This window comes from Erythrolamprus reginae, chromosome 1 (assembly GCF_031021105.1).
Source record: "Erythrolamprus reginae isolate rEryReg1 chromosome 1, rEryReg1.hap1, whole genome shotgun sequence".
Lineage (NCBI taxonomy): Eukaryota > Metazoa > Chordata > Lepidosauria > Squamata > Dipsadidae > Erythrolamprus > Erythrolamprus reginae.
In genome coordinates this window covers 161,630,669-161,646,483 of record NC_091950.1, presented here as the reverse complement: position 1 = coordinate 161,646,483, position 15,815 = coordinate 161,630,669, and the positions used below count along the sequence as shown (strand labels likewise).

Sequence of the window (15,815 nt, the reverse complement as noted above, 5' to 3'; positions counted from 1 at the left end):
AGGGAGGGAGAGAGAATGAGAGGGAGAAAGAGGGAGGGAGGGAGGGAGGGAGAAAGAATGAGAGAGAATGAGAGAGGGAGAGAGAATGAAAGAGAGAGAATGAGAGGGAGGGAATGAGAGAGAATGGGAGAGAGAATGGAAGAGAGGGAGAGAAAATGAGGAGAGATAGAGAATGAGAGAGAGAGATGTAGAAGAATGAGAGAGGGAGAGAATGAGAGACTGAGAGACTGAGAGACTGAGAGAGAGAGAAAGGGAGGGAGAAAGAATGAGAGAGGGAGAAAGAATGAGAGAGAGAATGAGAGAATGGGAGAGAGAAAATGAGAGAGAGAGCACGGCCAACTTGGAAGAAGCGCGGGAGGGGGCAAAGGGGGATGTTTTGCGTTAAGTATCCAACTCCCCCCCTCAATTTCACGAGGTCGGCGCAGCAGGCAGCGGCCCTTTCCCGACGCGCCTTGTTTCTCCGGAGCACTCCGCCCGTCCCCCCTCCCGTTTCTGCCCGCCTCCTCCTTCTCCTTCTGCCGGAGTCTCTGTTGACTCAGTCGGGAGGGAAAACTCTAAGGGCGCTCCGCCGCCCGGCTTGCCCGCCTCCCCGGGGATGTCGTCCGGGGGGCCGCTCTATTCGCAGCTCTCGCTCGAAGCCTTCTGGCTCTGAAAGGGGACGCGCGGAGACTTTTTTGCCCCCTCTAACGCTGGGAACAAAGCGGAGCGAAGTTGCCCTCTTGGTTTCCTCCTCCGCCACCCTCGGGAACCCCAGTCACCATGACAGCCATAGCAGCGCAGGTAACTTGGGGACGGGGGGGGGGGAGAGAGTTCCTAGGGGGGCGTAAGGGGGGCTCTTTGAGACAACGGAGCGAGATTTGGGGGGGCAGGAGGAGGGGGAGGAGGGGGTCCCATCCTTGTTCCGGCCGGTCCTTTGTTCTCTCTGGTACCATGTTCGCTCTTCGCCCTACAGGCGGAGCGGTTTCCTCTGGGTCTGTCTGGGCGGTCGGCGGACTCACCTGTTGCTCTTGGTAAATTTTCTCTGGAAACGCGGGAGTGGGGAGGGGGAGGGGGCGGAGAAAGCGAGTCCTCGCTTACCCAAAATGGTAAATCCCGACCGTTGTATTTTCTCTTGGAGGCGGAGGGCTTCCCTCAAAATAGTGGAAAGTTGAAAGTCTTTCCTCAGGCAATTCGTCTTCTCTGCCCGCTCGCCCAGAAGTTGACTCTTAAATCTGCCTTCCGAGATTTACTGTCGCCCGGGGATGACAAAATGTCTCGCTTTTTGGTTGGCGAGTGGGTTGCACAGCTTAGGACTTGGGGACATGGGACACGATTGAAGATGGGGCTTCGATGTAAAGAGTGCCAATGCTCCCCCCTCTCTCATTCTTTTCCTCCTCCCTCCCTCCCTCTCTCATTCTCACTCTCTCACTCTCTCTCTCACTCTCCCTCTCTCTCTCATTCTCTCTCTCAAACACACTCTCATTCCCTTTCTCCCTCTCTCCCTCTCATTCTCTCCCTGCCTCTCTCCCTCCCTCCCTCTCGCATTCTCTCTCTCCCTCCCTTCCTCCCTCTCATTCTCTCTCACACACACTCTCATTCCTTTTCTCCTTCTCCTTCTCCCTCCCTCTCTCTCATTCTCTCCCTCCCTCCATCTCATTCTGTCTTTCTCTCATTCTCTCTCTCTCTCTGTGCCTCCCTCTCATTCTCTCTCTCACACACACTCTCATTCCTTTTCTCCCTCTCCCTCCCTCTCTCTCATTCTCTCCCTCCCTCCATCTCATTCTGTCTTTCTCTCATTCTCTCTCTCTCTGTGCCTCACTCTCATTCTGTCTCTCTCATTGCCACGCCCCCTCTCCCCTCACATAATTCAAACTTTCTGGCCATCCATCAGCTGGGTGGCTCTCCCAGGGCGAACAGAATGAGATTTAAAGAAAGACTAAATGGCAAAAGAAAGACTAAATTTAAACTTTGAATAAATGGTATAAATTAGATGAGAAACAATTTTTTTTAAAAAAAGCTATGTGGCATACCGGTAATGTGAAAGAATGTACAAAAATTGGAACCACGTCAATATGAACACTATATATAAATATATTTTAAATATAAACAACAATAGTAGATTGTAGAATGGACATAATATAAGAGATCGGTATTGATCTGTGTAAAATTACTGGGATGTTTTCAAAAATGAAAAATTGAATAAAGTTGTTTTTTTTTAAAGAAAAGGCTAAATTTCACAAAAGGAGAGTTGATCTGCTTGGAAGACTCCTGGAAAAAAAGACACAGACACACATACACAAAGAGAGAGAGAGAGAGAGAGAGAGCAGCTGAGACTGCTGTGGTTTAAGGGTCCATTCTTAACCTCCTCTCCTAGTCATGTGACCCAGGGCAAAGCAATTAAGGCAAACAAAAGTAGGCATCTTCCTCTCTTACAAGATGGAAGGTCATGTGGTTTAGAGCTCAGGGCTTACACACACTAAAATGAGACAGATGCAGCATGAATGGTGGGAGGCAGACAGGGCTGGGTGGGTGGGTGAGGGGGTGAGCAAGAAACACAGATACCACCAACCTATCTGCATCAGCTTGCATAATATTTTGAGGGGGAATTCAATGAGACAGGTGCAAATCCAACTAGTGGGATGAGGAGAAGCTTATTGTCTGCAACTGTGAAATGTTTCCAACGCAACAGAAGGTTGGAAAGAAATTCTGTGGAAAGATTTGGGGGATCCTGTCTATCTGCTCATGCAGAGGATATCTGTCCAAACCAGTGTTCCCTCTATTTTTTGGGGGGGGGGGGGGGCGGAAAAGTATAGTGTCTGAGCGGCAGTCCCTTCGGGACTGGGCGGCACAGAAAAAATAAATAAATAAACAAACAAACAAACAAACAAATAAAAAACCCACCCTGTTTTGCCTCAGAGAATTTCAAAATAAAATACTGTACTGTGTGTCTATAACAGTGAGCTCATAATAGGGCAACTCTATCAATATCAAAATGCCACTTAAATAGTTGAGCTAGTTTCAAACTAGATTTTGATTTTCTTTCTCTCTTCCTTACTCCCATTCTTTTTCTTTTCCTTCCTCTCTTTTTTCTATCTGTTTCTCTCTCTTCCTCTCTTCCTCTCTCTCTCCTTCCCTCTCACTCTTTCCCTCTCGGCTTCTGGGCAGGTTTGGAAAACTGAGTTGATGATGATTTTTAAGTGAGCGATTGCTCACTGCTCAGCTTAGAGGGAACTATGGTCCAAACATTGAATAGAGTTAGACTAAATCTAAGAGGAGAAGCCAACGAAAGAAGGTGGAGTTTGACAATAGGCCAGAGTTGGCCAAAGACTGCACAGAAAAATATTTCAGGGGGAAAAACAAAATCTGCCTGTGCATCCCTACAGATTGTTGTTTGGGTATTTTCACAGATTGCAATTAACTATTGCATTCTAAGCATTTTTTCCTTTTCTCTCTCTTGGTCATGTGAGCAGAGTATCTGCATGCATGCACATGTGCACACACACACTCATGCAGACATTACACGAACACAGAGGTAAGAAAGAAATCACACTAACCCAGAGAGATGGACATGTTACTTCATTATACAGAAGCAGATACAGATGCCTCCTCTAGCTATTGTTGATAAAGAGCTTGGAACAAATTAAATAACTTTTGCTCCATATTCTTTCTCTATTTTTATTTTTATTTTAGGAGTGAGGGCATCCAAGGACCAAAGTAACACAACTTGCTCAACTTCCTTCTCTTTTCTTAGATTGCAATGAGTTGTTTACAAAAGATCAGCAAATCTGTCTCTTCCTGGCACGTTCCTGATGTTTCAGCAAAACTAGCTCATACACAGCAAGGCTTGTACAAGAGTGATTTTCAAAACAAAGTGCGCCACAGGAATGACGGAAATCTGAGGGAATATTTCTTGGCCAATACTTTAAGAGCTAAATTTCTCAGAAATGGGACAGTGCTGATTAACTTGAGATATATAGCTCTAATCATCTTTAGCATAAATACTTATGGCTAATTATTTATCATCAAGGATGATAAATAATTAGTCCTCCAAATATTGCTGACCTTCAGTTCCCAGCATTCCTCATAATTGACCATGAAGTTTGGGAATTGGGGAAGTTTTAATTGAGCAATATCTGCAGATCTATTGTGTACACATTTTGCTATAGTGTACTGCTTCTTTATTTTCTCATATTTTGTCCAAAGTGAAATGCAGAATCTGTTACTACTTTTCCTTATTTTTTTACATACATTTCTTTCTTTTCTTTTTTCTTTCTTTCTTTCCCTCCTTCCTTCTTTCCTTCCTTCCTTCCTTCTGTGCAAACTTTGGTCATTGCTTGCCAATTACTGCTGCTTGTTTCTCTTGGTCTTCTGTTGTCCTCTTTTCATCCACCTATATGCCAATCAGATACAGTATTTAGCTTACTGAAGGTTTAAAATCTGTTTGGTATCTTCCCTCCAGTTCATCTTCACATAGCATGTTTAACTGGGTCAAAGAGGGGGGGGTGTCATGTGAACATCATAGCACAGTGAAATAAACCTCAGTCAATGTTAATGCCAAGAAGAAAGAATTAATTTTAGCTGGAAATAAGTCCCAAGTTGTTCAAAGCCAACCCCCCACTTAGCTATCTGAAGAAATTAAGAAAAAAAAGCAGAAGAGGATAAGATATATAAGTCCCTACAATCTTTTTACAGGATCATTCACTTAAAAAAAAAAGACTGACAACCCCACGATAGCTGATGACTTAAAAAATGTCCACCACAAGAGCATCCATGAGGCATTGACCTAAGTCAGCTCCAGCGTGCATACACCTGTTAGACAGTTGATTTTCAGCCTTGGGGAAAGCCGTTTCCCCCTCCAGAGTGCAAAAAACCACCCAATGGGCAAACCGGAGCTTCTGAAAAATGGACTTCCAACTTGCCCATTGTGCTGTTTTTCGCACTCCAGAGGCTTCGGGGAAGCTTCCTGAAGCCTCGGAGTGCGAAAAATAGCATAACATGCAAACTGGAAATCTTTTTTTCCGAACTTCCGGTTTGCCCGTTTGGCCATTTTTTCACTGTCCCGGGCCTATGCGCCTGGATGGCGGTGGGAGTGGGGATTGTGCGTATGTGCAGGGGCCAGCGTGGGGGTGGGTGCACATGCATAAGGGGAGGGAATCAGTGTGGGCATGGGTGGGTATGGTAGCACGCGCACACACCCTCTTTTGGCACTAGAACCAAAAAAGGTTCGCTATCACTGATCTAGATCTCGCAAAGGTTCCTTAACCTTAGAAAGCCTATTACTTTATCTCTCCATGCTGATAATTCCAGCACATTTCTTCGTGTCATCATTACTTTACAACTGCATTGATCCTGGACTTCTTGGAATGAATTCTCCCTGATGCCAGAAACTTTTTTTTAAAACTGTCCACAAATTCATCTATCCTGAAAAGCCTTGAGATCTTTCACTCTCTACCTCAGTACTGTTACTTTATGAGCAAAACCACATGACCTGGGGTGGGTAGGTTATACTTATTCTTTCTTGCTATTCTGTTTTCTTCTTTTGAGGGAGGAGAGTTGTTTCCTGGCTTGTCTTAGACTACAGCCCTTTGGAATCAAGGTGTTTCCAGCCTGTTGCTTGTAAAATATAAATAACACAGGTAGTCCTCGACTTAGAACCATTGGCTTAGTGACCCTTTCAAAGTTACAATGGTGGTGAAAAAAAGTGACTTATGACTATTTTTCACACAACCATTGGCAGCAATGGCTTTTGTCATGGTCAGACCATTTTCTATTGTGGCTTGACTTCCTGGCTCCAATCCTTCCACGCAGGGAGGTGGAACGGACTAGGTGGTTCTGCCCCAGACAGCTGATGGACCCAGAGGGCTTTCAGAGGGCGCTTGGGGTTATTCCAGATGCACTTGTTCACAGTTCGGCAGAGTCTCTTGCTGAGACCTGGAACAAGGCTGCAACGGAGGCTCTTGACCGGATTGCGCCGTTGTGACCTCTCCGCGGCACTAGACCCCGTAGAGCTCCTTGGTTCAATGAAGAGAGGTCTAGAGAAGTGATGGAGGAAGAGTAAGTCCGAATCCGATCGAACACTTGTAAGAGCTCATATTAAGATTTAAAAAGTGGCGCTCAAGGCTCTGTTTAGGGTGATCCGCTCCCTTCTTAACCAGGGGGGAGTTGGGGAGCCCTTGCTGAGTAGTGCCGAGAACTTTAACACATTTTTCGCTGATAAATTCGCTCAGATCCGGGCGGACCTCAACTCCAATTGGATAACAGAGTCGACTGATAACGAGTCAGTCGAGGTGACTGGGGCACGTACTTGTCCATCTGTCTGGGAAGAGTTTGATCTGGTGACACCTGATGAAGTGGACAAAGCCATTGGAGCTGTGAGTTCCGCCACCTGTTTATTGGATCCGTGTCCCTCCTGGCTGGTTTCGGCCAGCAGGGAGGTGACACAGAGCTGGGTCCAGGAGATTGTCAACGCTTCTTTGGGGAGGGGGTCCTTTCTGGCTCCTTACAAGGAGGCACTTGTGCACCCCATCCTCAAGAATCCTTCCCTGGACCCAGCCATTCTCAACAACTATCGGCCAGTCTCCAACCTTCCCTTTATGGCGTTTATCCTCTGTCCTGGTGCTTCTTGACCTCTCAGCGGATTTTGATACCATCGACCATGGTATCCTTCTGCGCCGTCTGGAGGGGTTGGGAGTGGGAGACACTGTTTTTCAGTGGTTCTCCTCCTACCTCTCCGGTTGGTCGCAGTCGGTGTTAGTGGGGGGTCAGAGGTCGACCTCTAGGCTTCTCCCTTGTGGGGTGCCTCAGGAGTCGGTCCTCTCCCCCCTGCTATTTAATATGTACATGAAACTGCTGGGTGAGATCATCCAGGGGCATGGGGTGAGGTATCATCAGTACACTGATGATACCCAGTTGTACATCTCCACCCCATGTCCAATCAACGAAGCAGTGGAAGCGATGTGCTGGTGTCTGGAGGCTGTTAGGGTCTGGATGGGTGTCAACAGACTCAAACTCAACCCTGATAAGACGGAGTGGCTGTGGGTTTTGCCTCCCAAGGATAATTCCATCTGTCCATCCATTAACCTGGGGGGGGGGAATCAGAGAGGGTCCTCAACTTGGGCATCCTCCCTGCTCCACAGCTTACATTAGAGAACCATCTTTCAGCTGTGGCGAGGGGGGCATTCGCCCAGGTTTGCCTGGTACACCAGTTGCGGCCCTATCTGGACCGGGAGTCACTGCTCACAGTCACTCATGCCCTCATCACCTTGAGGCTTGACTACTGTAATGCTCTCTACATGGGGCTACCTTTGAAAAGTGTTCGGAAACTTCAGATCGTGCAGAATGCAGCTGCGAGAGCAATCATGGGCTTCCCTAGGTATGCCCATGTTTCACCAATGCTCTGCAGTCTGCATTGGTTGCCGATCAGTTTCCGGTCACAATTCAAAGTGTTGGTTATGACCTATAAAACCCTTCATGGCATCGAACCAGAATATATCCGGGACTGCCTTCTGCTGCACAAATCCCAGTGACCAGTTAGGTCCCACAGAGTTGGCCTTCTCCAGGTCCCATTGACTAAACAGTGTCGGCTGGCGGGACCCAGGGGAAGAGCCTTCTCTGTGGCAGCCCCAACCCTCTGGAACCAGCTCCCCCCCAGAGATTAGGATTGCCCCCACTCTCCTTGCCTTTCGTAAACTTCTTAAGGCTCACCTTTGCCATCAGGCATGGGGGAATTGAGACATCTTCCCCAGGACTATATAATTTATGTATGGTATGTTGTGTGTATGTTTTTTAAATTATGGGTTTTTAGTTTTAAATATTAGATTTGTATTTTACATTGTGTTCTACTATCGCTGTGAGCTGCCCTGAGTCTATGGGCGGCATACAAATGTGATAAATAATAATAATAATGGTCATGTGATCAAAATCCAGATGCTTGGCAACAGGCAGGTATGAGGGCTGCGGTGTCCTGAGGTCATGGGATTATCTTTTGCAACCTCATGACATGCAAAGTCCATGAGAAGCCAGATTCATTTTAATAACTGTGTTACTAACAATCATACATGCAGGGATTCACTTAACAACGGAATGACATCAAAGGGGACATAACTCAGTATTTGCCTTGCTGAGCAATGGAAATTTGAGCTTGATTGTGGTCATAAGTCAAGGACTACTTGTATCGTAAGATGTTTATTAATCTTGATTGTTTCTTCATTGTTTATTTGATGCCTATGACAATCATTAAGTGATTCTTGACAAATGTCTTTTCTTTTTTATGTACACTGAGAGCATATGCACCAAGACAAATTCCTTGTGTGTCCAATCAATAAAATTCTATTGCATTCTATAATAAAATGAGTACAGTAATACACAGATAAGGGAAAGCAATTGAAAAACATAATGAAGGATTGCTTCTTTGGCTGTAATTAACAATGGCTATGGTTTCTTGTTTTATATTTGTACCTTATGGTTGACTACTTTTTAATGCCAGATAAACATCAAGAGCTAGCATGTAGTGGTCAAAGTGTTGGACCAGAACTAGGGAGGCCCAGATTCTAATATTTTCTTCCCAAAGAAACCTATTGGGTGATTCTGCATCTGCCACTGTCTCTCAGCCCAAACTATCCCACAAAGTATCTCTTATGGATTAAAAATGATGATAGTCCTACTGTAAGTGAAGTAAATACACACACCATATTTTTCAGAACATAAGAAGCACCTTCCCCTAACAAAAAGAGGCTGAAAATTTGGGTGTGTCTTATACTTCCAATGTAGCTTTTTTGAAACTTTGTTTCCCTAATGAGGTTCCTAATGATCTTCCTGACTCGCAAGATTTTTTCATTCCTACTCCTTCCAAAGGTCTTTTCCAGCCCTAAGTCTTTGCAGGCTTGTTTTCATTGCTACTCCTTCCAAAGGTCTTTTCCAGCCCTAAGTCTTTGCAGGCTTGTTTTCATTGCTACTCCTTCGGGGGGGGGGGGGGAATCAGCCCTAAACAGGGGATAAAATAATATGCTGAACCTGATCAGACTAAGGACACTAGCCAGATGAATACCTGGTAGGTATTTTTTTCCCCCGTAGATTTCCCCCCCGTATTTTCTTCCCCCAAAACTAAGATGTGTCTTATACTCCGAAAAATACAGTAGTTGGAGGACACCAACTATGGAGGATGGAAAATCTATTGCCCTTGTGGTGCGTGCACGAGATAGTCAAAACATTTCTGAGACTCAGAATGTACTAAGGTTATTTTCACAAGAAGTAAATGTAGAACCATGATATTGTTGTGATGAAGAAAGCTACAGTAAAGGCAAAACATGTCTAATCCTGAAGCATTATTTCCTGTTATTCCCTTTCAGTATGGGGGGGAGCAGCACGCAGACAAAGTGAGTTGGACTGTGCCAACTCTCTTCTTCCCAGTTTTGCCTTTGTTCCATTATTCCTCCTCAAGGACGTGGGAGGAAAGCAAAGGTCCTTCAGAAGGCTTTGCAGACCAAATGGACCAGGCAGATTAAGACTGTGGGAGTCAAGCGAGAATTGTTTGCTTGGGATATTTGTAGCGCAGTCTTAAGCCAAGTAGTGCAATCGAGTTAATCAGAAATGCTTGGGTAAATAGATTTATGCTATCCACAGAAATTTTAAAAGCCTATATTGTAATGGAGTGGGGTGGGGGATTTCCTGTGAATGTCAAGCATCAGTTTCAATTCTATTTTCAAAATGCATGCTATATCCGCTGGTATAAAAGCTGTACCTTGAGACTTCTTGAGAGTTTGCCTGTCAGGATACGTGCGCACAAAAAATTCAAAGAAGGAAGTCACATTAAACTCTTTTGGTTTCATTTCCTTGGGAATGACATTTTACAGATAATGTTCTTTATTTCCAAATATTGTATTTCCATAGAAAAACTAATGAAATGTTTACTAGGGCTTTTCTGTAGAATTCATGAAACACATCAATATTGTTTATTATGCATTCTTCCCAAGGCACTTTCAGATCAATTGTGTGTAAATGGTCTTTAAAGTATATTTAATTGACTTCATTGATGATATTTATTGACATGCCAAAAATCATGGTTTGTTTATTGTTTAAGAGATATCCAGCACTGTAAAGTTATACAACTCTGTCTGTTTTCAGAATCTTTGCAATTGGGCAATTTAGATCTTCACTAAGAACAGCCTGATCTGCCACCCTAAGGGACAGCGAGAAAGAAAGAATAGCAGAAAAATAAAGAATTAGAAAAGGAGACAGCAGAAAGGCAATATGCATGAGGAGTCAGTCCTTAGTGCGAATCTTTGTTGTCTTCTTGCAGTGTTTTATTACCAAAACTAGGCAACATAATTAGTGCACTGTGATGTTACCTAGTTTGGGTGATGATGTTTGTCCATCATATTCGAAGAGGACCTTGACATCTAGTGGGTTGTGGGCTGTACGCGATGTGTCTTCAGGGGGCTGGTAAGGCCTATATGGGCAAGAAATGTTCTGCCACATGTTGGGCAGACATGTGTGAGCACCATTGTCACAGCATTTGCAGCTCTGGCTTTGCAGAGTGCTCACTTCTCTTCTGCTATTAATGTTCTTCTAGCCTCAGATATCTGGCATCCTTGGTGGATCAGTATGCACCTTGTTGGTCAATCTTGTGTCAGGGTTTCCCAGGAGGTGGTGTCGATATTGAGGTACTTGAAGGAGGCCTTCAATATGTCTTTGTAACACTTCCTTTGTCCCCCATGTGATCACTTTCCTTTAGACAGCTCACCATAGAGGAGCTGTTTAGGGATGCTATGATCTGGCATCCTAGCAACATAGCCTGCCCAGCATGTCTGGGCTTTCATCAGCAGGGGGGGAATTGATGGCTGGCCTGCTCTGGAGAGGACCTCAGTGTCAGGCACCTTATCCTGCCACTGGATCCTCAGAATTCTACAGAATCTGAGGATCCAGGTCATGTGGATAGTTTGGGTAATGAAACAACCAAGCAGAGAGAGCACCAAAGATCCCTAATTCCAACCCTGAGATACAGATACAGTACTACCTCATGATATGAACCCCTCATTTTACGAACTTTTCGAGATACGAAATGTGGACTCCAGGAAGGACGTCTTCGTGACGTCAAAGCTCCGCCCAAGGAATTCCATATTGGGATTCCCCACCTCCATTTGAGCCTCCCGACCAGCCGGCAGCTCTGCAGCTCTATTGCAAAGGTGACAGCTGGGTGGCGGTGCTTCTTGGCAGCCTCCTGAACCCGAACGCCAAACCCGAACTTTTGCTGAACTTAGCCCCCGGCTGTTTTAAAAGGTGACAGCCGGGCAGTGGCACTTCTCCGCGGCCTCCCGAACCCGAACTTTTGCCAAACTTTTCGGGTTCGAGTTCGGGAGAACGCCGAGAAGCACCCGGCTATTTTAAAAGGTGACAGCCCGGCGGCAGTGCCCAGCGGAGTGCCGTTTTTGCTATTTTTTTTCCCTTGCATGCATTAATCCATTTTACATATGTTTGGGGTTTTTTAGTTGTTTTGATATTGAATTGTTCCATTAATCCATTTTACATATGTTTGGGGTTTTTTAGTTGTTTTGATATTGAATTGTTACATGCTGTCCTGGAACCAATTAAGTTCATAAGATGAGGTATCACTGTATTCTCCTTTATCGGTAGAATATGCATGGCTTGGCTGGATAGCTACTGTCTATCTTGGTTCCAGCCGTCATAGGCCCTGTGACAGAAAAGATCATTCTGAGACTATGTAGTTCTTAACAAAAACAGTCTGTTCCACCTGAACTAAATCTGTTTCTTTCTTTTTTCCCCTCTTTTCTGTTCCTTCTTTGGGAATTTCTTCTGAAGACCCAGTGGATACCTACTCGTAGAAGACTGAAGAAATCCTTCTTTGAGACCTTTATCAGGAGCTTAATTATCCTCTGCGTTGCAATTGCCATTGTTCTGTTGTCCATTGCAGTATGCGATGGCCATTGGCTTTTTACAAAAGGAAAACTCTTTGGTCTGTGGCATTTCTGTACCCTTGGAAGCAACAGCACCTTGAAATGCACCACTGATCTCTCTCTGACTAATATCAGAGGGATAAGCATAGGGATGACCTTTATAAGAAGCATGGTGTCTTTTGCCGTTGTTGTTGCAATCTTTGGCCTGGAACTTCTCATGGTCTCTCAAGTCTGTGAAGATATCAACTCAAGGAGAAAATGGTCCATGGGCTCAGTCTTTATTCTGGTCTCATTTCTACTGTCATCTGCTGGAATGGCGAGCTTCCTAATCCTTCTGAGAGACCACATTACGATCACAAGTTTTACGTTAACCTATTGGTGTGAATTTATTGCAACGTTCCTTTTCTTCCTTAACGGAATCAGTGGACTTCACCTTAACAACCTAACTTTTCCATGGAACAGAGTGAGAAAAATTTAAACATGATGAACTAAATATCCCAAGAATATATTGTAGCTCATTAATATTAAAAAAGACACCAAGGGGGGTTGTTTTTTTGATGGGAATTGTTTAGTTTGATTTTTTTAAAGCATAAGGTAAACGATTTCTAACAGCTTGCCACTTTCTAGAGGATGTCGCCAAATTAAGTTGATAATGGATGCTGAGTACTGGAAATGGGAAATTATAACCTGTTGGGATTTTAAATAATTTATCTAACCATAGTAATGGAATAGCCAAAAGTAACTTGCTTAATTTAAAACTCAGTTCATAAACCTCAACATCCTTAGTCCAGTTACAGTCATTATCTCACTGAAATAAATACAACAACCAATCACGTTATTTTTATTTGAGTTGGGTGGGAACCAAATTCCAGAGCCAAGTAGAATAAGACGTATGCTATGTGAATGGGCTTTGTGCATTTTCACTATTGTGTTCTTCACATCAGTAATTTGTATCACCAGAAATATTTGTACTATGCAGGACATAGGGCAGTACCAACTAGAATTTCACTTTCTAATAAACAAATAATTTGCATTTTCACATTGTCATATGTAAGACGTGATGAAAATTTGTGCTTTTATCATATATTCTTTGGCAAATATATGATTTATAAACCGTACCAGTACTGTGTGCATTTTCTACCTTTTGCAGCTGAGAAGCAAGCTATCCAACCAACTTCTTTTTAAAAGAGGCCTTTACTATTACAACTTCATGAATAATAGTAGAGAATCAGCTCCTTCCCGCGAGCTAGTAATACTTTTTTTATAGAGACATCCTAACTTTGTGTATTTCTAACCACAGAGTTACTAACACAAAATGTCCTGCTTTTCAAAATTACAGAAAAGTAAGTTTTTATCCTTCTTTGCTCAGAATTGTAGGGTCAATAGGGTCATAGAAAGCATTTACGTGCACGTATATAGTGATAAAACTGAAAACAAGGTCCTATACTCCATTCTGCACATATAGCTTATATGGTTTCAATCCTAAAACACCCTATGGTATGAATGAAGTAAATTGTAAATGAGATTTGGTGTAAGTTTACAGCATTAATTCTCTATTGTTCAGTAATAACTTGTACCTTTCTCTGTATATGTATTTCATACTATTTTACTAAAAGAATAATAAGTTTCATAAACTCGGGACAGTTGTTGCCACTTTTAAAATTGTAAATGTTTGACTCCATTCCTATGAACTTTCTACTTCTAAATATCCTATATTATTAATCCTAATTGTTCATTGTCAACAAAAAAAGTCAGTAGCCGAAGAAATGCACAGAAAAGCTGTCAAATTTTCTATGGAAACCATTGCACTGAAGCATCATTTTTTAGAGAACCAATGCTATTTCAATAAAGCTGCATGCTTGTTTGAATTCTAGGTTCTATAATCCTTATTTGTATTTGTGTTTTTACAGCTAACTGTAAGACTATTTAGCAATGCCCTAGTTATTTTACTAAGTTTTTCTCTAAAACTTTTGTAGAGGTTTCCAAGCCATTTACTTGGAAATAAAGTACACCCAGTATGTTGGCAGTCTAGCCAAGCTTCCCCAAATCTGGTGGGATCGTATTAAATGCCTAACCTCAACTAGTGTTGTACAGACTGCTTTGGGCAATGATAGTTGTAGTGCAATGTATAAAAAGGACCTCAAATAGAAAAAGTGTTTAATAATTACCTGGACAGATTATACCAGCAGAATCAATAGATTCACAAGCCATCATATACTTCTCAATGTTTATCATGACAAAAAAGATGCTCCATTCATTGTCCCTTAGGAAGATATTGGCATATCATTCAACTTGCATTTTTATTATTGCCTCTTATGAGCTGTTAAGAATGTGCACAGTTGAAGAACACAACACAAAAATGAAGTCTCTCCAGACCTTTCCCAGGGTGAGGGATGACTTGCTTTTAGCAAATCCTATCTACCTGTATTGTTTTGTAGTTTGTATAAATTAAATTGTATGAACCTGAAAGAGGGATTTGCTTGATTGGAGTTTTGAAGTTTTCATGTTGAGAATATTTTGCAAAATCTATAGTATTTTTCCCTAGTTTAGAGCATTAATTCTCTATTATTACCTATGTAGAAGTCTGTCAACTTGCTGATTTCATTCAACAGTTTTCCCAACTATCTAGTGAAGAAATTGGAAGTTTTGGGGAAAAAAATAATGTGCTAAAGAACCAAACACAAATCTCTGTAGACCTTTACTACAACAAATGTAGAATTCTTCCAGATTTCTTGCATGGTATTCTGCCAGTGTCTGTCTTTACTGTTGTATTATTTAATTTTAATTTTTGCACTGATTATTCCATCCTTTGCCTGGAATTTCACGTTATGTTCACATGGTGCAACAAACACTCTTTTCTCATGGGCTAAATGATTGCCTTTCAAAAATTAATTGATCCTTCAAAACAATCTAGATGTAGTACATAAGAGATTAATTTTGAACTGATGTTCTAAAAGAGTTGTAAATACTATTTATATTTACTCTTTTTTGCCTTATTTAAGGGCCATTTGCCAGTAAATGCCAGAGAATGTTGGTTTAGCTGATCTTTATCTTTAATAATGATTGTTTTACTATGTAGCGGTAAGTTACAACATATGGGCTTTTCTAAACTCTTTTCTACAAACTATAAAAGGAAATTGGAAGATATCTAGGATCAGAATGTCAAATGGTCAATATACTACTTTTTAAAATGATAATTCTAGCCACTTGTAAGTGTCACAGCTGGGAGACATACAGCAAATGCATATGAATACATATGCACACACATACACTCCGGTATATTTGCACTAAATGATAGAGAAAAGAAGCTGGAAAAGGTTCTCCGACAAATCAGAATTTGAAAATGTTTGTAAAATGGGTTTAAACTGATAGTGTCTTTGCTGAGCAAACCTAGCAAAATTGAAAAAGAGACATAACTTAAGAATTTGAAACAGAGATTCATTAAAGAGATAATGTGCAGAAATGAGATGCAATGTGCTTGATCATTGGACTATTAAAACACTATCCAGAGTGTATCCTAACTTTTCTCTAAACGCAGCATGACTAGATGGTTTTAAAAAAAAATAAAGATAAGACTATATAAACAACTGCCATATTTTACTGCTTTCAACTTTGCATGGTATATGTAGTTCAGTGGTGAGTTCTAAATCTTGTCACTACCGTTTTGCTCATGTGCGCATGTGCAGAAGTACCCTGGGCAGGTGGGCGGAGCCTCCTATCTCCATCACTATAAGTTCACTGAACCCACCACTGATGCAGTTGTTGGATGGGATGATCCCACAAGCAGAAACTTTATAAAACTGGTGATTCAGATATAACACATAGTGCAGATATATATCTTCTAGGGATAAATAATTGTTGCAGGGTGCTGACTTCCTTATTCATGCCTCATAGAAATTAATAATCTCTGAATGGCATGAAGTT

General features: G+C 42.4%; 1 protein-coding gene across 1 annotated transcript; it reads left to right on the top strand.

The window, feature by feature from the left end:
* The first annotated feature begins 495 nt into the window (after positions 1–495).
* On the top strand, positions 496–15,475 carry TMEM37 (transmembrane protein 37). The gene is made up of 2 exons (XM_070730823.1): positions 496–780; positions 11,797–15,475. Exons 1-2 carry the CDS (start codon positions 760–762, stop codon positions 12,367–12,369), a joined length of 594 nt encoding a protein of 197 aa, XP_070586924.1. The 5' UTR covers positions 496–759; the 3' UTR covers positions 12,370–15,475.
* The last annotated feature ends 340 nt before the right edge of the window (positions 15,476–15,815 follow it).